Below are 20,712 nucleotides of genomic sequence, written 5' to 3' on the forward strand. Positions count from 1 at the left end.
ACACTTGGGGTACAGGATAAGGACACTGACACTTGGGTGCAGGATAATGATACACTGACACTTGGGGTACAAGATAAGGACACTGACACTTGGGGTACAGGATAAGGACACTGACACTTGGGGTGCAGGATAATGATACACTGACACTTGGGGTAGAGGATAATGACACTGACACTTGGGGTACAAGATAAGGACACTGACACTTGGGGTACAGGATAAGGACACTGACACTTGGGGTACAGGATAATGATACACGGACACTTGGGGTACAGGATAATGACACTTGGGGTGCAGGATAATGACACTTGGTGTGCAGGACACTGACACTTGGGTGCAGGATAATGATACACTGACACTTGGGGGAAAGGATAATGATACACTGACACTTGGGGTACAGGATAAGGACACTGACACTTGGGGTGCAGGATATGATACACTGACACTTGGGGTAGAGGATAATGACACTGACACTTGGGGTACAGGATAATGATACACAGACACTTGGGGTACAGGATAATGACACTTGGGGTGCAGGATAATGACACTTGGGGTGCAGGATAATGATACACTGACACTTGGGGGAAAGGATAATGACACTTGGGGTACAGGATAATGATACACTGACACTTGGGGTACAGGATAAGGACACTGACACTTGGGGTGCAGGATAACTGATACACTGACACTTGGGGTACAAGATAAGGACACTGACACTTGGGGTACAGGATAAGGACACTGACACTTGGGGTGCAGGATAATGATACACTGACACTTGGGTAGAGGATAATGACACTGACACTTGGGGTACAGGATAATGATACACGGACACTTGGGGTACAGGATAATGACACTTGGGGTGGCAGGATAATGACACTTGGTGTGCAGGACACTGACACTTGGGGTGCAGGATAATGATACACTGACACTTGGGGGAAAGGATAATGATACACTGACACTTGGGGGAAAGGATAAGGACACTGACACTTGGGGTGCAGGATAATGATACACTGACACTTGGGGTAGAGGATAATGACACGGACACTTGGGGTACAGGATAATGATACACAGACACTTGGGGTACAGGATAATGACACTTGGGGTGCAGGATAATGACACTTGGGGTGCAGGATAATGATACACTGACACTTGGGGGAAAGGATAATGACACTTGGGGTACAGGATAATGATACACTGACACTTGGGATACAGGATAATGACACTTGGGGTGCAGGATAATGACACTTGGGGTACAGGATAATGATACACTGACACTTGGGGTGCAGGATAATGATACACTGACACTTGGGGTACAGGATAAGGACACTGACACTTGGGGTACAGGATAAGGACACTGACACTTGGGGTGCAGGATAATGATACACTGGACACTTGGGGTAGAGGATAATGACACTGACACTTGGGGTACAGGATAATGATACACGGACACTTGGGGTACAGGATAATGACACTTGGGGTGCAGGATAATGACACTTGGTGTGCAGGACACTGACACTTGGGGTGCAGGATAATGATACACTGACACTTGGGGTACAGGATAATGATACACGGACACTTGGGGTAGAGGATAATGACACTGACACTTGGGGTACAGGATAATGATACACAGACACTTGGGGTACAGGATAATGACACTTGTGGTGCAGGATAATGACACTTGGGGTGCAGGATAATGACACTTGGGGTACAGGATAATGATACACTGACACTTGGGATACAGGATAATGACACTTGGGGTGCAGGATAATGACACTTGGGGTACAGGATAATGATACACTGACACTTGGGGTGCAGGATAATGATACACTGACACTTGGGGTACAGGATAAGGACACTAATACTTGGGGTGCAGGATAATGATACACTGACACTTGGGGTACAGGATAATGATACACGGACACTTGGGGTACAAGATAAGGACACTGACACTTGGGGTGCAGGATAATGATACACTGACACTTGGGGTACAGGATAATGATACATGGACACTTGGGGTACAGGATAATGACACTTGGGGTGCAGGATAATGACACTTGGGGTGCAGGATAATGACACTTGGAGTGCAGGATAATGACACTTGGGGTACAGGATAATGATACACTGACACTTGGGATACAGGATAATGACACTTGGGGTACAGGATAATGACACTGACACTTGGGGTACAGGATAATGATACATGGACACTTGGGGTACAGGATAATGATACACGGACACTTGGGGTGCAGGATAATGATACACTGACACTTGGGGGAAAGGATAATGACACTTGGGGTACAGGATAATGATACACTGACACTTGGGATACAGGATAATGACACTGCCACTTGGGGTGCAGGATAATGATACACTGACACTTGGGGTACAGGATAGACACTTGGGGTACAGGATAATGACACTTTGGGTGCAGGATAATGACACTGACACTTGGGGTACAGGATAATGACACTTGGGGTACAGGATGATACACTGACACTTGGGGTGCAGGATAATGACACTGACACTTGGGGTACAGGATAATGACACTTGGGGTACAGGATGATACACTGACACTTGGGGTGCAGGATAATCACACTGACACTTGGTGTACAGGATAATGATACACTGACACTTGGGGTACAGGATGACACTCGGGGTACTGGATAATGACACGGACACTTGGGGTACTGGATAATGACACGGACACTTGGGGTGCAGGATGACACGAACACTTGGGGTGCAGGATAATGACACAGACACTCGGGGTACTGGATAATGACACGGACACTCGGGGTGCAGGATAATGACACGGACACTCGGGGTGCAGGATAATGACACGGACACTCGGGGTACTGGATAATGACACGGACACTCGGGGTGCAGGATAATGACACGGACACTTGGGGTGCAGGATAATGACACGGACACCTGGGGTGCAGGATAATGACAGACACTCGGGGTACTGGATAATGACACGGACACTCGGGGTGCAGGATAATGACACGGACACTCGGGGTGCAGGATAATGACACTGACACTTGGGGTGCAGGATAATGACACGGACACCTGGGGTGCAGGATAATGACACTGACACTTGGGGTGCAGGATAATGACACGGACACTCGGGGTGCAGGATAATGACACGGACACTCGGGGTGCAGGATAATGACACGGACACTTGGGGTGCAGGATAATGACATGGACACTTGGGGTGCAGGATAATGACACGGACACTTGGGGTGCAGGATAATGACATGGACACTTGGGGTGCAGGATAATGACACTGACACTTGGGGTGCAGGATACGAGGTGTGGATGCAGGTCTATGTGGAGCCCCCCTGCAGTATTGGGGTACTTGTAGATCTCGGTGTGTTGGCAATAGATTTTGGTTAATCAGGTATAGGGGTTTGTCTAAAGCATTGAACCCTTTATCTCCAGCAGAGCATTGCACCTCTCTTCTGCAGAGAATTGCTCCCTTCTATTTCCAGAGAAGAACTGCTCCTCTCTAACTTCTGCAGAGCATTGCACCCCTCTATCTCCTGCAGAGCATTGCACCCCTCTATCTACTGTAGAGCATTGCACCCCTCTATCTCCAGCAGAGCATTGCTCCCCTCTATCTCCAGCAGAGCATTGCACCCCTCTATCTCCTGCAGAGCATTGCTCCCCTCTATCTCCAGCAGAGCATTGCTCCCCTCTATCTTCTGCAGAGCATTGCACCCCTCTATCTCCAGCAGAGCATTGCTCCCCTCTATCTTCTGCAGAGCATTGCACCCCTCTATCTCCTGCAGAGCATTGCTCCCCTCTATCTCCTGCAGAGCATTGCACCCCTCTATTACCAGCAGAGCATTGCTCCCCTCTATCTGCTGCAGAGCATTGCTCCCCTCTATCTGCTGCAGAGCATTGCTCCCCTCTATCTCCTGCAGAGCATTGCTGCCCTCTATCTGCTGCAGAGCATTGCTCCCCTCTATCTCCTGCAGAGCATTGCTCCCCTCTATCTCCTGCAGAGCATTGCTCCCCTCTATCTCCAGCAGAGCATTGCACCCCTCTATCTCCTGCCGAGCATTGCTCCCCTCTATCTCCTGCAGAGCATTGCTCCCCTCTATCTGCTGCAGAGCATTGCTCTCCTCTATCTCCTGCCGAGCATTGCTCTCCTCTATCTCCTGCCGAGCATTGCTCCCCTCTATCTCCAGCAGAGCATTGCTCCCCTCTATCTCCTGCAGAGCATTGCACCCCTCTATTACCAGCAGAGCATTGCTCCCCTCTATCTCCTGCAGAGCATTGCTCCCCTCTATCTCCAGCAGAGCATTGCACCCCTCTATCTCCAGCAGAGCATTGCACCCCTCTATCTCCTGCAGAGCATTGCTCCCCTCTATCTCCTGCAGAGCATTGCTCCCCTCTATCTCCTGCAGAGCATTGCTCCCCTCTATCTCCTGCAGAGCATTGCTCCCCTCTATCTGCTGCAGAGCATTGCTCCCCTCTATCCCCTGCAGAGCATTGCTCCCCTCTATCTCCAGCAGAGCATTGCACCCCTCTATCTCCAGCAGAGCATTGCTCCCCTCTATCTTCTGCAGAGCATTGCACCCCTCTATCTCCTGCAGAGCATTGCACCCCTCTATTACCAGCAGAGCATTGCTCCCCTCTATCTGCTGCAGAGCATTGCTCCCCTCTATCTCCTGCAGAGCATTGCTCCCCTCTATCTCCTGCAGAGCATTGCTGCCCTCTATCTCCTGCAGAGCATTGCTCCCCTCTATCTTCTGCAGAGCATTGCTCCCCTCTATCTCCTGCAGAGCATTGCTCCCCTCTATCTGCTGCAGAGCATTGCTCTCCTCCATCTCCTGCCGAGCATTGCTTCCCTCTATCTCCTGCAGAGCATTGCTCCCCTCTATCTGCTTTAGAGCATTGCTCCCCTCTATCTCCTGCAGAGCATTGCTCTCCTCTATCTCCTGCCGAGCATTGCTCCCCTCTATCTCCTGCAGAGCATTGCTCCCCTCTATCTCCTGCAGAGCATTGCTCCCCTCTATCTCCTGCAGAGCATTGCTCCCCTCTATCTGCTGCAGAGCATTGCTCCCCTCTATCTCCTGCAGAGCATTGCTCTCCTCTATCTCCTGCCGAGCATTGCTCCCCTCTATCTCCTGCAGAGCATTGCTCCCCTCTATCTCCTGCAGAGCATTGCTCCCCTCTATCTCCTGCAGAGCATTGCTCCCCTCTATCTGCTGCAGAGCATTGCTCCCCTCTATCTCCTGCAGAGCATTGCTGCCCTCTATCTCCTGCAGAGCATTGCTCCCCTCTATCTCCTGCAGAGCATTGCCACACCTGACATGTCCATGGTTTTGTCCACAGCTGCGTGCGTTCCTGGGCGCCCTCTATAACAGCGACGATCCCTTGGATGAATCGGGTGATCTGATGGCCTTCAGGTTCAGCGCTCTGAACCCCATCCTGGACCCCTGGATCTTCATCATATTCCGAGGATCTGTGTTCCGCAAACTCCGCTCTCTGCTCTGCACGGCCTGGAACAAACCAACCAAACCGGCCCTGGCCCCTGCGGAGACCGGAACCATCAGCCCCACGACCCCCGAGCCCAGATCCTGAGAGATCCCAGGGAGAAAAGTCCCAGAATCCTCCGCAGCAGAAGAGACGCCAGCTGAGGGGAGCGACGGTCTGCAGGGGCCGAGCACTTGTGTGGATTGGTCTGTTACATGGACTAAAATTGTCTTATTTATACAGTGAGATTCTCTGTTATCAGCCACACAACAACACAGTGTTAATATGCGCAGCACGGACGCCGGGACGTCATAGGAATAAACGTCACTACAGTGTGGACCGAAGGGTTAATGGTGCAGAAAAGTCCGCAGCCCTCCCCCGCCCGAGGACTCCCCGCGCCCTCACACCTGAGGACCTCCCCCCGAGGACCCCCCCCACCCGAGGACCGCCCCCCAGCCCGAGGACCTCCCCCCGCCCACACACCCGAGGACCTCCCCCTGCCCTCACACCCGAGGACCTCCCCCACCCACACACCCGAGGACCGCCCCCCCGCCCGAGGACCTCCCCCCACCCACACACCCGAGGACCGCCCCCCCGCCCGAGGACCTCCCCCCGCCCTAGGACCTCCCCCACCCGAGGACCTCCCCCCGCCCTCACACCCGAGGACCTCCCCCGCCCACACATCCGAGGACCTCCCCCTGCCCGAGGACCTCCACCCACCCAAGGACCTCCCCCCGCGTCCATCAGGCGGTAACAACGACATTCACCTTACTCTACAGCTGATACGATCGCGGCGACACAGAATTTATGTTTTGTTTTAAGTTTTACCACATTTAAAAAAATAAAAGTATTTGCGAAAAAAATAAATAAAAATGTGTCGCCAAATTCTGAGCCAGAACGTTTATCTCTCCGTCACTTTAGCGCTGTGGGGGCTTCGTTGGGGGGCGAGCTGCCGTTTTCACGGGTACATGTGACAAAGAACAGCAATTTGCGTGTTTTATACAGATTTTTTTACGGCGTTCACCGAGCGGTTTGAATAACGCCATATTGTGATAGTTCGGACTTTTACGGACGCGGCGAGACCAGTTATGTTAACTTTGGTTTTTCATTACTTTAAGGAAAAAACGGGAAAAGTTTTTTTTTAAACTTTTTATATTTTTTTTGGAACTTTATAAGAATATTTTATTATTAGTCCCCCCCTCCCCCCCCCCGGGGGACTTGAAGCAGCGGTCCCATCGTGATTCGGACAGTCTCCTTTGAAGAGGCAGGGCCTCAGAGGAGTACAAAGATGGCGGACCAGGGGGGATTCATTAGGCCCCCAGGCTGCCATGACAACCAGTGTAAACGGCCGGTTGTGCCGCAGGGGGGCGCGATGGCGTGTTTGAGGGGGCGCCCCCCCCGATTCTAACAATATAAATGATGCGGTCACGATTGACCGTGGCATTTAAGGTGTTAATCAGGTGGAATCCGTGATCTTTGGTTCCGCCCGCTGCAGTGAGGCGTCGGCTGTATAACACAACGGTCACCCGCCGAGTACGGAGCGCTCAGCCCGTGTGCCCGCCATGTATCAGTACGTGACATGTTGTTAAGGGGTTAACCCTTCCTGTGCCCCAGAGCGTCTCCGTAATCCATAACTCGCGTCAAAGTCCCCCAGAGTCTATGATCATGCGCTGTGCCGCCCCTACTAACCCACCACGAGGACAGCGCCACCTACAGACACGGCGCGGTCACATGATCCATGCGGTGGAGGGATCGGGTCTGTGGTATCGGATGGACGTGGCGCTGATGCCGCTTTCTGAGCCTCCCCCCCCCCGTATTTTACTCCAGACCACCAGGGATTAGAGGGGGGATCACACTCAGGGTTCTCCGCCGCTCCCCCTATGATTATTGTGCGCGCTATTGTCCCTGTTGTCACTCAGTAGACGTCTCCAGGAATTCATCATGTCACGTTAACAGAGCCGCTCAGTTGCTGCGGCAACGATCAGATAATCACCCCCCTCCCCCGCTGCCCGGAGCGTCTCATCAAACTTTATTTTAACCATTTCAGTTCACCCTATAACCCCATTCAATACTGATGACCGCGGCCCCGTCCCGCAATGTCCGGGGGCACCACTACCTGAAGGCACCGAGGTCATAGGTCAAGATCTCCCCCCAGGACGTTGATTTTTGAGGGTCTCGTGTGAGTCTGATCACATTGAGTACTGTGGATATGCCAAGACCCCTCATCCCCTAGACCACCAGGGAGGTTACAGAGATGTGACATGAATATTGGTCGCCATTTACACACTGTTAATAAAACAATCCAGTGACATTTACTTCCATAGTATGGCGCCCCCTGGTGTACGGCACTGTGCACGTCTACCTAATGAGCTGAGTGCTGGTGGAGGAGCATGCTCAGTCACTCTCCTCACTGCCTGGTCTCTGCATAGTGATCCTCCGCCCACTGCAGAGCAGCCAATAGGAATAGCTTTCTGGCCTGCTTGTCAGGGAAGGAGCAGAGCCTGCAGTAGGCAAAAATAAATGATGAAAAGGTATGCTTATATCTTGGAAATTATTTAAAAAAAGCGATTTACAATATTTCTGGATTTTTAGTATTGAAATTGATTAATGGGATACCGCTTTAAATAATAAACTTCTTTCTGCTGCTACTAGGACAGGTATAAATCTATATGCTGTTACATCACATCTTCTACTCTAGTCACATGCAGAGCTGCAGTGGCAGAAACATCCCAGCACACAATAATAACCGCTCGCTGAGCCCACATGTACCCTGGTTCTAGCACTGCAGATGCCTCATCCTGGAGTTTACAATCATTTTCATGTAGGTCGGACCCTGGGAGGAAACCCCTAAAAAAAAGCTGAAGGTACCAGAATAACCGGGCGACGGATTCCTGTCTGATCATACGCCCCGATACAGCTGAAAGCCGCAGCGCTACCGCCATAATAAACCGCGCAAGTATCAGCTCAGTTCTATCACAGTCCAAATATAAAGTCGTCCCCACTGTCATCGGATATTCATCAGAAATGGGACACTGCAGCTTTAAAAAAACCAAAACAAAACAGCAGCACAATTTACTGCATAGATTAAGCCAGGAAATCAAGAAGCGACCCCAGACTAAGGCCACAGGAACCTCCACCGGCAGCGCAGGGTCGTCCAGTGACCCCTTATTTGGGATTTTACAGCTTGGACCCGGCAACGATCTTTAAGACTGCGCTGCCATCTAGTGTCTGAATGCTGAAACTGCAGCTACAGCAACCACAAGCCCAGAGCGGAGCAGCGTCCTGGGAGTTGGAAGCTGCCGCTGATCTCTGTGGGTCCGGTGCGTTGCTTCCAGTAGCAGACAGTGGATGAGACTTCGGCAGGACGCGACAGCCATAGCATGTGGGCGGAGCCCGTCATTGCGTCACGTCTGTAAATTAGCGATGATCCGGATGCGCAGCGAGCTGCCGCTAATTTGCATATTAAGATGACGTCAGCTGTGGTGTAATCAGACCCTTTATTAGAAGCAAAGTAATTACAGACAGCGCAGGGGGCGGGGCATGGAGGAGACACGGGATATACAGGAGGGGAGGGGGCGGCAGGATCACTGTGCGTTTATAGCGGACACGACCCCCCCGCACACACAACACGCGCCCCACTCCCCCCCACTGCTCATCTTCTCTGGTAATAAAAATATTCCTCTCATTTCTGTATTGCCCCTCAGGATCCGGAAATAACCGGGGCAAATACTGGGACAGCCCCTATGAATGTCCTCCCGGGGGCGGCGGGATCCTCCTCACATCATTCCCATCTGGAGCAGCGAGTTGGCGTACATCATGGGCTTTACATTGGGGTGCGGCTGTGGAGAGAGGCGCGAGGTACAGTTACTGCGGCTCCGCTCACACGTGACAGCGATAACTTATAACGGGTCTGATTATTACTGGATGTAACAGCGAAGTGTAAACAGATCCAAATACATCACTAGTCACAAAGGCCGGGCAAAATCACCCCTCCCCCGACACAGAGGAGCAGGGTCACATGAGGTCAGGGACCACCCCACCCACCCGGGCTCAGAAAAGCAGGGTCACCCCAGGCCATAGAGATGTAGGATCACAGGGGTGGGAGGAGCTTGGCACTGCTGTGACTAATGGGGGGGGGGACTCGGCACTGCTGTGACTAATGGGGAAAGGGTACTTACCACGGCATCAAACTGGTGGAATTTGGGCTTCAGGTCGGAGCCGCTGAGATGTATGTACGCTCCTTTGTTACCCATCTGGTCACTGTGGTGGAAATAAAGAGTCAGAGATTGAACACACAGAGGATGAGGCCGGTGATCACCGCCAGTCTTACCAGTAGTTGGGAGCAGAGAACACGGTCACACAGAGGCCATTGTGGGTCACTTCATAGCCTTCAGCCTTCACCTCGTGACTGCGGATAATGTAATCCAGACCGTTCTCCTCCAGGAACCTGCGGGACACGTCGGGGCCAAACTGACAGCTCACACCCCGCTTACTGGGGGAACGCCCGTCCTGTTAGGAGACAAAAGGAGCCGAGAATTATGGTAAGAAGGAGACACAAAACAGCTACTAGGGTGGAGGACGCGAGACTACATGAAGAAACGCGTAAGGCAGGAGCGGCATTTATAGTAAATCCTACTGCGGGGCAGCAAATGAGTTTGTGAAGAGCACAAGAGGCACTTCATGGACATCCGTTCGCTGCAGCGAGCAGAAAACGGCAGTTTTTTGCACAGAATACCTTTGAAGAAGGAGAGAAGGCTGGTCACATGCTGGCGAAGGCACAACAGGGGTGACACAGATCACTGCTTTATAAACGGCGGAGGGACATCTGGTTACAGAGGACTTGGAAGTTGTAGAAGTTCTGAGAGACTTTTATTCCGGCCTATATACCCCCAGGTGCAGCGCCTACATCTGATATACATAAAGCACAGCTCCCTCCGCGCCCAGGCACGTCTGGACTCTCCACTCACGTTGGAGGAACTGGAAGAAGCGGTCATACCGATGGCTACTGATGAGGCGCCGGGGCGGACGGGCTACCAGTTGAAATTTATAAAGAACACTCTGAGGTGCTCCTGCCCATCGCTTCTCTGCCTTTTGGCTAAGATCAAGTGTAGTATCTGTTCTTATCAGTCCTTGTAAGGATAGATAGCTCGGAGAACCACTGGGGGCTATTAACACTAGCTTAGCGATCCAAGAGCGTTCCAGACGAAGCCGGCGACGAACTGCGGAGAAGAACCAGCGAAGACGACGATCCAGAAGGGAGAAGCCGCCATCGGGGAAGAAGCTCCGGGAGATCGCTGCCGGGAAGAAGGAGAACTGCGACAGAGACCTTCGGAGAAGAGCCGCTGCTGAAGGGGATCTTCGAAGAAGCTCGGCCGCAGAAGAAGCTCGACGAGGAACCGCTGCGGAAGAAATTTCGTGGAAGAACCTCGGCCAGCAAGGAGAAGATTTGCATAGCTCCGCCCCCTTCGGGAAAGAGCTATCGAAGATCCTCCCCAAGCGACAGGAACAGCTGGAAGAAGCCATGGCCTCAACCAGCAACCCTGCCACCCAGAAGGAGAAGGCTGATGGACCAGGTGAGTGGACGCAGGCCAGGACATCTCCTCCTGAAGCCTCCTCAAGCCAACAGGCCACCAGGAAGCCGAACCAGGCTGCTCGAACCCTGGAGCCCTGGATGAAGCAGACGGTGGCCCTGAAGCTGAAGGAGGTGGACGGGAGAGTGCCGGACATGACGGAAGAAGTGTTCTGCCAGAAGATGCTCCTGGACCAGGGCTTCGCTAAGCCGGAGACCATCAGCATCCAGGCCTTCATGACCGGGATGTTCTTCGTGACCTTCGCTTCGATCAATATCTGCAGAAGGTACTGGGAGATGGTGAAAGCGGCGAGGCCTGAATCCCCTTTCTCTCCCTTTGTGGGCAACTGCCCTGTCCAAAGAGAGGAAAGGCGGGTGACGGTCTCAATGCGGAACCCACACACCCCCGGCAAAGACATCACCACGCTCCTGAAGCGGTTCTGCACAGTGGTGAGGGAATCCACCCACATCCTGAACGGACTCGGCTTCTGGACTGGCAAGTGGTCGGTAATCGTCCGACTCAACAAGGATTCAAGCGCGGAAGACGGCCTCCAGCACCTGCCCCAGTCATTCTCGCTGGGCAACTCCTACGGCCTCATCTACTACCCGGACATGCCGCAGATCTGCAGGAGATGCAGCAAGAAGGGTCATTCGATGAAGGACTGCAAGGAGGACGCCTGCAAGACCTGCCGGGTAACAGGACACGAGACCAAAGACTGCCCGAAACGGACAATGTGCAACCTCTGCGGACAAGCAGCCCACTCTTACAAGGACTGCCCGAAGAGGGATCGATCCTGGGCAACTGTAGCAGCGAAAGCTCCAGCCAGAGGGAACCCCGCCCCAGCCAGAGCTCCAGCGGCACAGAAGACCGGGAAAAAGAAGGATGGTAAGAAGACGACAGTCCCTCCCCCCCCTCTCCCTACCCTTCCTCGCCCGGCCCTCCCCACCCCCCCGTCCCCAACCCCTGTCACCCCCACTGAGGCTCTCACCTTCTCCTACCCACCCATCTCAGTGGTCCTGTCACCTGCACCTCTCCCAACCCAGCCTCCCTTCTCCCCAGCACTAACATCTTCCCCTCCAGCTGCTGGAGTCCTCTCCCTGGAGGATTTCCCCCCTCTTGTCTCCTCAGGTGCCATCCAGAGGAAGAGAAAGGTGAGGGACAGCCCAGCTGCTGATTCCTCAAAGCGAAAAGTTGTGGAAATCTGCGAAGATTCCCTTGCGCAGCAGGAGGAAATGGAGCAGATGGTGGAGGAACTCGTGTCTGAACCTGAGGTCATCGACTTCACAACAGACATCCAGGTGGCTTCAATCCTGGAACAATTTATGGCAGAGAGCCTGCTGGATCTTTCGGACCCGCCAGGCGAGGAGGATCCGCCCGACCGGACTGGTAACTAAGGTGTATCGTTTGCACTAACCTTCTTTATTCTCCCCCATGGCTGCTAAACTTAACATCTTTAGCCTCAATGTGAGGAGTGTTAGAGATAGGACTAGATGTCAGATGGTGCGAACTTTTCTTTCCAAGCAGTCGAGTGATATATTTATGCAGCAGGAATGTACTCTCCCCTCTTCCAGGTCATATCATCACCTGGCCAGGCAGTGGACCCATGGCCCGTCCTACTGGTCTGGTGGGGGCGACTGTAAGTCTGCAGGGGTTGCCATCCTGATTAGGGGAGGCGTATTTACTGTTGACTCTGTCCAGGAGCTCGTCTGCGGCCGCTTGTTGGTCGTAGACAGTTCCTGGGCAGGAGAGCCGATTAGGCTCATCAACGTGTACGCCCCCCCTATGAAGGCTGAGCGCCTGGAGCTATTCCAGACCCTGCGGACCCAACTCGCCACCACTAGGGCAGTGGTGATGGCCGGGGACTTCAACTGCCCCATCGAAGAGGATGGACGAAGTTCCGGCACTTCAATCAAGCTGGATGTCAGTTCCAAACTGCTTATCGAGATGGTAACCGAAGCATTCTTGCAGGACGTTGTGGGCTCCATGGGGATCGGCTCTGTGAACTATTCATGGAGCCGACCCGATGGCTCACTTCGTTCTCGGATTGACTTTGTGTTCACCTCCCGGGCAGTCAAGCAGCATGGGCACTCCATGGTCCCCTGCTTCTTCTCTGACCACAGGGCCATTCTCTTCCAGGGTGCCATCGGCCACGGTTTTCCTCCCGGCCCTGGCTCCTGGAAGCTGAATTGTGCCCTGCTGGAAAGAGAGGAGGTACTGGCGGAACTTAGAGACGCCTATAATGTTTGGAGGAATGATAACGTTTTCTTTGACAAAACCTGTGACTGGTGGGAATATGTTACAGTTGAATTTCGTTGTTTCTTTCAGGCAAAAAGTCGCCAACAGGCGTGTGAGAGGAAGAGAGACTTCAGAGAGATGCAGCGTCAGCTGCGATCCCTGCAAGACCTCCTTCAATGTGGCTGGGACGTCAGGAAGGAGCTGGAGGAAGCCAAAAAGGGCCTGAAAAGGCACTTTGAGGAGGAATCCAAGCGAATTGTCTTTCGTTCCAAGGTGGAGAACCTGGAGAAGGGTGAGAAATGTAACTCGTTCTTTTTCAGGAAACTCCATGCCGGCCACACGCCCCTGAAGGAACTCCGAGATGAGACCGGAAACATGCATTCTGGGAAGAAGGAGGTGATGGGAGTCGTCAGACTACTACCGAAGCCTCTACTCCCGGAAAACCACTGACCCCGAAGCCGCCGATAAATTCCTGTCAGGTATCACTAATCATCTTGATCCTGCAGGTACGGAGGCTATGGATGTACCCCTGACGGTGGAGGAACTGCTCTCTGCCGTTAAATCCTTCAGACCCGGCAGGACCCCGGGCAGTGATGGTCTCCCAGCAGAGCTCTATGTAGCGCTGGGGGACTTGATCTGTCCGGACCTGCTGGAGCTCTATGAGGAGATGGTGGTGGAGGGTAGAATGCCACCGTCCTTGAGAGAAGGCATGATCACGATCTGGTATAAGCGGAAGGGGGAGAGATGTGACCTGAAAAACTGGCATCCCATCTCTCTCCTGAACGTGGACTACAAGATCCTCGCCAAAGTATTGGCCAACAGACTGAAGGTTGTCATCGGACAGATCATCGGATCGGACCAAACCTGCGGCATTCCTGGCCGTAGGGTGGCCGACAGTCTCGCCCTGGTGAGGGACACGGTGCATTACATGCAAAGCCGCCGTACACACGCGGCCCTGGTCAGTCTGGATCAGAAGAAGGCTTTTGACCGGGTCTCTCACGAATTCATGGGTAAGGCTCTGCGTAGGCTGCGGCTTGGCAGGTTGTTCTGTTTGTATGTTAACCTGATGTATTGCGACATTTACAGCTCGGTGCTGGTGAACGGCTGGAAGACTGACCCCTTTCCTGTATCGTCGGGGGTTAGACAAGGCTGTCCTCTTTCACCTCTCCTTTTTGTTTGTGTTATAGAGCTCTTCGCAGAGGCTATCCGGCAGAATGGAGAGATCAGAGGGATCACCGCACCAGGTCCAGGACACTTCGAGGTCAAATGCTCGCTGTACATGGACGACGTGACCGTCTTCTGCGCTGACCAGAGTTCGGTGACTGCACTCGTCCAGACCTGCGAGGAGTTCGGACGCGCTTCAGGGGAAAAAGTCAACTGCGGGAAGTCGGAAGCCATGCTCTTCGGAAGATGGTACCTGCCTTCTCCTGCCTCCTTCCCGTTTACTATCAAGCCGGACTTCATCAAAATTCTGGGAGTCTGGTTCGGTAAGGAAGGTGCAGCCCTAAAGTCGTGGGAAGAACGCTTGGCCAAAGTCAACCAAAGGATCGGACTGTGGAGCCTCAGACAACTCACTATTGAGGGCAAAGCAATGGTCCTGCGTAACGAAGTCTTGCCTGTGCTACAATACACTGCACAGGCATGGCCCCCTCTTGCCACGGTCTCGAGGGCCATTACCAGGACTGTGTTTCGCTTCATCTGGGGCTCGAAAATGGACAGAGTAAAGCGGACTGTTATGTACAAGGAGCCCCGCAAAGGTGGGAAGGGTATACCCGACATTCCCACTCTGCTGCGGATCGCTTTTGTATGTGACTGTGTTCGTAGGACTCTGAGGACAGCAAACGGCTCTGCGGGCAAGGCCATGTCCCGCTACTTCCTCCTTCCCCTCTGGCGAGGTTTTGGCTGGGACAAGTGGGACAGCTCCTTCCCTTACAACTGGCACGCTCCCTGGTTCTACGGAGATGTTGTCCGGTTTGTGAGGGAGCATCAGCTGGAGGGTCTTAAGCCCGACTTGTGGAAACCTAAGACGATCCACAAGCACATCAGAGCAAAGGACTCACTGGAGTCTGTTCCAGGGCTTCATGCCGACACGTTGGAGACTGTTTGGACTAACGTGTCATCTGGCAGGTTGACCAACGGGCACAAGGACATTTCATGGATGGCCATCCAGGGAGGACTGCCTCTTAGGTCATTCATGCATGCCCGCAACCTGTGCAAGACCCGGTACTGCCCCAGGTGCCCCTTCACGGAGGAAACATCTTTGCACACTTTCTGGCAGTGCCCCTTTGCACAGGGTCTGTTGAAAGCCTTGGAACATGAACTCAAGGACTCAGTCCCCAGGAACAGACTGTCGTACCGCTCGGTACTTTATGGACTATTTCCTGGGAATACCACGGATGGAGCAATCCAGGAAGCCTGGCGCCTTATGAACTGCTTTAAGGACGCTATATGGTTTGCCAGGAACCGTCTGATTTTGCGGAGAGAGAGTGTGTCCGTCCAGGACTGCCGCAGGCTGATCCACAGCCTGATCAGAGACTATTCCACCTGGGACAGCCCGGACGTCGATGAGGAAGAGGACTGATACTCCCCTTCCCCCCACTCTCCCTTCTTGTGTGTTGTCTCTCAATAAAGCTTCGGGCCTGTGATTTCCCCCTTCCCTATCCCCTCCTACCCACTCCCCCCCCCCCCCCCCATCACTTGTCTGTAATGCTTTGTTGTTTGGCTTTAGTGAATGCAGGATTGTTAGTGTAGCATGTGGTGTGATGTATAGCATGTGGTGTGATGTATAGCGTGTGGTGTGATGTATAGCGTGTGGTGTGATGTGTAGCGTGTGGTGTGATGTGTAGCGTGTGGTGTGATGTGTAGCGTGTGGTGTGATGTGTAGCGTGTGGTGTGATGTGTAGCGTGTGGTGTGATGTGTAGCGTGTGGTGTGATGTGTAGCGTGTGGTGTGATGTGTAGCGTGTGGTGTGATGTGTAGCGTGTGGTGTGATGTGTAGCGTGTGGTGTGATGTGTAGCGTGTGGTGTGATGTGTAGCGTGTGGTGTGATGTGTAGCGTGTGGTGTGATGTGTAGCGTGTGGTGTGATGTGTAGCGTGTGGTGTGATGTATAGCGTGTGGTGTGATGTATAGCGTGTGGTGTGATGTATAGCGTGTGGTGTGATGTATAGCATGTGGTGTGATGTATAGCATGTGGTGTGATGTATAGCATGTGGTGTGATGTATAGCATGTGGTGTGATGTATAGCGTGTGGTGTGATGTATAGCGTGTGGTGTGATGTATAGCGTGTGGTGTGATGTATAGCGTGTGGTGTGATGTATAGCGTGTGGTGTGATGTATAGCATGTGGTGTGATGTATAGCATGTGGTGTGATGTATAGCGTGTGGTGTGATGTATAGCGTGTGGTGTGATGTATAGCGTGTGGTGTGATGTATAGCGTGTGGTGTGATGTATAGCGTGTGGTGTGATGTATAGCGTGTGGTGTGATGTATAGCGTGTGGTGTGATGTATAGCGTGTGGTGTGATGTATAGCGTGTGGTGTGATGTATAGCATGTGGTGTGATGTATAGCATGTGGTGTGATGTATAGCATGTGGTGTGATGTATAGCGTGTGGTGTGGTGTGATGTATAGCGTGTGGTGTGATGTATAGCATGTGGTGTGATGTATAGCATGTGGTGTGATGTATAGCGTGTGGTGTGATGTATAGCGTGTGGTGTGATGTATAGCGTGTGGTGTGATGTATAGCGTGTGGTGTGATGTATAGCGTGTGGTGTGATGTATAGCGTGTGGTGTGATGTATAGCATGTGGTGTGATGTATAGCATGTGGTGTGATGTATAGCGTGTGGTGTGATGTATAGCGTGTGGTGTGATGTATAGCGTGTGGTGTGATGTATAGCGTGTGGTGTGATGTATAGCGTGTGGTGTGATGTATAGCGTGTGGTGTGATGTATAGCGTGTGGTGTGATGTATAGCGTGTGGTGTGATGTATAGCGTGTGGTGTGATGTATAGCGTGTGGTGTGATGTATAGCATGTGGTGTGATGTATAGCATGTGGTGTGATGTATAGCATGTGGTGTGATGTATAGCGTGTGGTGTGATGTATAGCGTGTGGTGTGATGTATAGCGTGTGGTGTGATGTATAGCGTGTGGTGTGATGTATAGCGTGTGGTGTGATGTATAGCGTGTGGTGTGATGTATAGCATGTGGTGTGATGTATAGCATGTGGTGTGATGTGTAGCATGTGGTGTGATGTATAGCATGTGGTGTGATGTATAGCATGTGGTGTGATGTATAGCATGTGGTGTGATGTATAGCATGTGGTGTGATGTATAGCATGTGGTGTGATGTATAGCATGTGGTGTGATGTATAGCATGTGGTGTGATGTATAGCATGTGGTGTGATGTATAGCGTGTGGTGTGATGTATAGCGTGTGGTGTGATGTATAGCATGTGGTGTGATGTATAGCATGTGGTGTGATGTATAGCATGTGGTGTGATGTATAGCGTGTGGTGTGATGTATAGCGTGTGGTGTGATGTATAGCGTGTGGTGTGATGTATAGCATGTGGTGTGATGTATAGCGTGTGGTGTGATGTATAGCATGTGGTGTAGTGTATAGCGTGTGGTGTGATGTGTAGCGTGTGGTGTGATGTGTAGCGTGTGGTGTGATGTATAGCGTGTGGTGTGATGTATAGCGTGTGGTGTGATGTATAGCATGTGGTGTGATGTATAGCATGTGGTGTGATGTATAGCGTGTGGTGTGATGTATAGCGTGTGGTGTGATGTATAGCGTGTGGTGTGATGTATAGCGTGTGGTGTGATGTATAGCGTGTGGTGTGATGTATAGCGTGTGGTGTGATGTATAGCGTGTGGTGTGATGTATAGCGTGTGGTGTAGTGTATAGCGTGTGGTGTAGTGTATAGCGTGTGGTGTAGTGTATAGCGTGTGGTGTGATGTATAGCGTGTGGTGTGATGTATAGCGTGTGGTGTGATGTATAGCGTGTGGTGTGATGTATAGCGTGTGGTGTGATGTATAGCATGTGGTGTGATGTATAGCGTGTGGTGTGATGTATAGCATGTGGTGTAGTGTATAGCGTGTGGTGTGATGTATAGCGTGTGGTGTGATGTATAGCGTGTGGTGTGATGTGTAGCGTGTGGTGTGATGTATAGCGTGTGGTGTAGTGTATAGCATGTGGTGTAGTGTATAGCGTGTGGTGTGATGTGTAGCGTGTGGTGTGATGTATAGCATGTGGTGTGATGTATAGCGTGTGGTGTGATGTATAGCGTGTGGTGTGATGTATAGCGTGTGGTGTGATGTATAGCGTGTGGTGTGATGTATAGCGTGTGGTGTGATGTGTAGCGTGTGGTGTGATGTATAGCGTGTGGTGTGATGTATAGCGTGTGGTGTGATGTATAGCGTGTGGTGTGATGTATAGCGTGTGGTGTGATGTATAGCGTGTGGTGTGATGTATAGCGTGTGGTGTGATGTATAGCGTGTGGTGTGATGTATAGCGTGTGGTGTAGTGTATAGCATGTGGTGTAGTGTATAGCGTGTGGTGTGATGTATAGCATAGGTCAGCCTGTACTGTGTATTACACTGCCATGTTATGTTTGACGACTGTTATTATTTGCTGCTTCACGGCTGGCGCTGCGTCGCAGTAATGTTTGTATGATGACGATTGATTGTCAATAAAGTATTTTTCAATCAAAAACCTGTAGGACGAATTAAACATCTGAAATATTTAGGGATCAAGATCTCGACCTCCCCTCTGAATATGTTACTCTCAATTTGCAACCCCTTCTGGTCAAATATAAAATGAAGACAATGGTCTGGTGTAAATGACATCGGACAGTTGTGGGTCAGTCTTATGAAGATGATCCTAATGCCACAATCATTGTATATGTCACATAACGCCCCCGCATGGATCTCATTACACAACTTTTATTATATTAATGCACTTTTTAGGGACCTAATATGGCGGAAGGGTCGCTCAAGAATTAGATTAGAAATTGTACAGCGCGCAAAGCATGACGGCGGCCCGGCCCGGCCCAGCCCTTGGATGTATTTTCTTACCTCCCAATGTCAACACTTTAAGGGGTGGGGGGAAATGATATCAAAGGGATCCAATGGCTCGATCGTACAGGCACAGGTTGGAGCATCGGTTCTATTCTCAGTTATGGAGGTCAGTCTGTTGGCGGGCAGGAATACGCCCACATATACACTAATGCCTAAAGTATGGGATAAGGTCCGAGCTATTAGAGAGGGGGGGGGGGGGTTTGCACAATTTTGACACCTTTATGGGGGAATAAGGCAATCTTGAAGGATTTGGGGGTTGGAAAGTGAGGGGTGTCCTTTATGTCTCCCAGTAACTCCCGGAGGATGTATTTATAACAGATCCAAGAGGAGTTTGAGTTCCCTCCATCAATACTTACAGATAAGACATGGAAGAAGAAGGCGGTGGTGGATTTGGTAATACACACAGATGGGGTGTTGTCTGTTTTACATACCGGGGGTGTTACATACCGGGGGTGTTACATACCGGGGGTGTTACATACCGGGGGGGTTACATACCGGGGGTTATTTCACATATTTATCAGTTGTTGATCAGTAAATTGTTTGATAAATACCCCCTGACGGCTTCTAATAAATGGGAAAGAGATATGAGTCCCATCTCTGAGGAACAATGGATAGATATCATGGAAGCAGTTCTGAATATCTCTCTTAGTGAGGCCGGGCGCCTCTCCCAATTATATGTTATCCATAGAGTATACAGGACTCCTACATGTCTTTTTCATATTGGGGTAAGGAGTGACTCGATATGCCCCCGATGCGCGGAAGAGGAGGCCGACCATCTGCACATGTTGTGGTCCTGCCCGCAGGTAACACGTACTGGATGGATGTACTGAAGGTGAGTCAGGAGGCCTCTGGACCGGTGTTGCAAGGGACTCCTATGGAGTGAGTTTTGGGGTGTATTATGGACACCCCACCCTCTACTTTGGAGCGGTTGGCTATTGCAAGGTTGCTATATATAGCTAGTAAACTAATTGGATACAAGGCGCCGCGCCGACGAGGAGCCAATTCATTGCAAAAGTGAATAAAATGATTGTATTGGAAAAGGTTGTCGATGTAAAGCGCAAAACGCTTCAAAAATGTGAATCCATACGGGGACCATGGGCAGGGGTGATGGAGTCTGTATTATAAAATGTACTCAGGGACTCTGTATGACCGCCGGACTTTACACGGTATTGGGGTTATGTATATAGAGGTGGGATGAGGAGAAGGGGGGACTAGCGAGGATTATAGATCCGCCATGTATCTGATCTGCTTTGTATGTTACTCGCTCGTACATGATTAAGCGACTCCACAATGATCTGTCCCGTCGTCTACCTGCTATTTTGTGAATAATGTATTCAATATTCGGTACAATTT

General features: G+C 51.6%; 2 protein-coding genes and 1 pseudogene across 2 annotated transcripts in view; 2 read left to right on the top strand and 1 right to left on the bottom strand.

Annotated features, from left to right (window-relative positions):
* The window catches only part of PTGIR (prostaglandin I2 receptor), an 11,200-nt gene extending 5,480 nt beyond the window's left edge, over positions 1–5,720 (top strand). Inside the window, exon 2 of the mRNA XM_075847713.1 lies at positions 5,338–5,720. Within this exon, the coding sequence (XP_075703828.1) occupies positions 5,338–5,586 (249 nt within the window). The 3' untranslated portion in view covers positions 5,587–5,720. The remainder of the gene's footprint in view (positions 1–5,337) is intronic.
* Positions 5,721–8,956: 3,236 nt separating this feature from the next.
* PPP5C (protein phosphatase 5 catalytic subunit) overlaps positions 8,957–20,712 on the bottom strand; it is a 28,786-nt gene continuing 17,030 nt past the window's right edge. The window contains exons 11-13 of the mRNA XM_075847710.1: positions 9,809–9,987; positions 9,657–9,738; positions 8,957–9,317 (exon numbers count right to left, since the gene is read on the bottom strand). Of these exons, the coding sequence (XP_075703825.1) occupies positions 9,255–9,317; positions 9,657–9,738; positions 9,809–9,987 (324 nt within the window). The 3' untranslated portion in view covers positions 8,957–9,254. The remainder of the gene's footprint in view (positions 9,318–9,656; positions 9,739–9,808; positions 9,988–20,712) is intronic.
* LOC142697915 (U2 spliceosomal RNA) lies at positions 10,554–10,655 on the top strand (annotated as a pseudogene).

This window comes from Rhinoderma darwinii, assembly GCF_050947455.1.
Source record: "Rhinoderma darwinii isolate aRhiDar2 chromosome 8 unlocalized genomic scaffold, aRhiDar2.hap1 SUPER_8_unloc_1, whole genome shotgun sequence".
Lineage (NCBI taxonomy): Eukaryota > Metazoa > Chordata > Amphibia > Anura > Rhinodermatidae > Rhinoderma > Rhinoderma darwinii.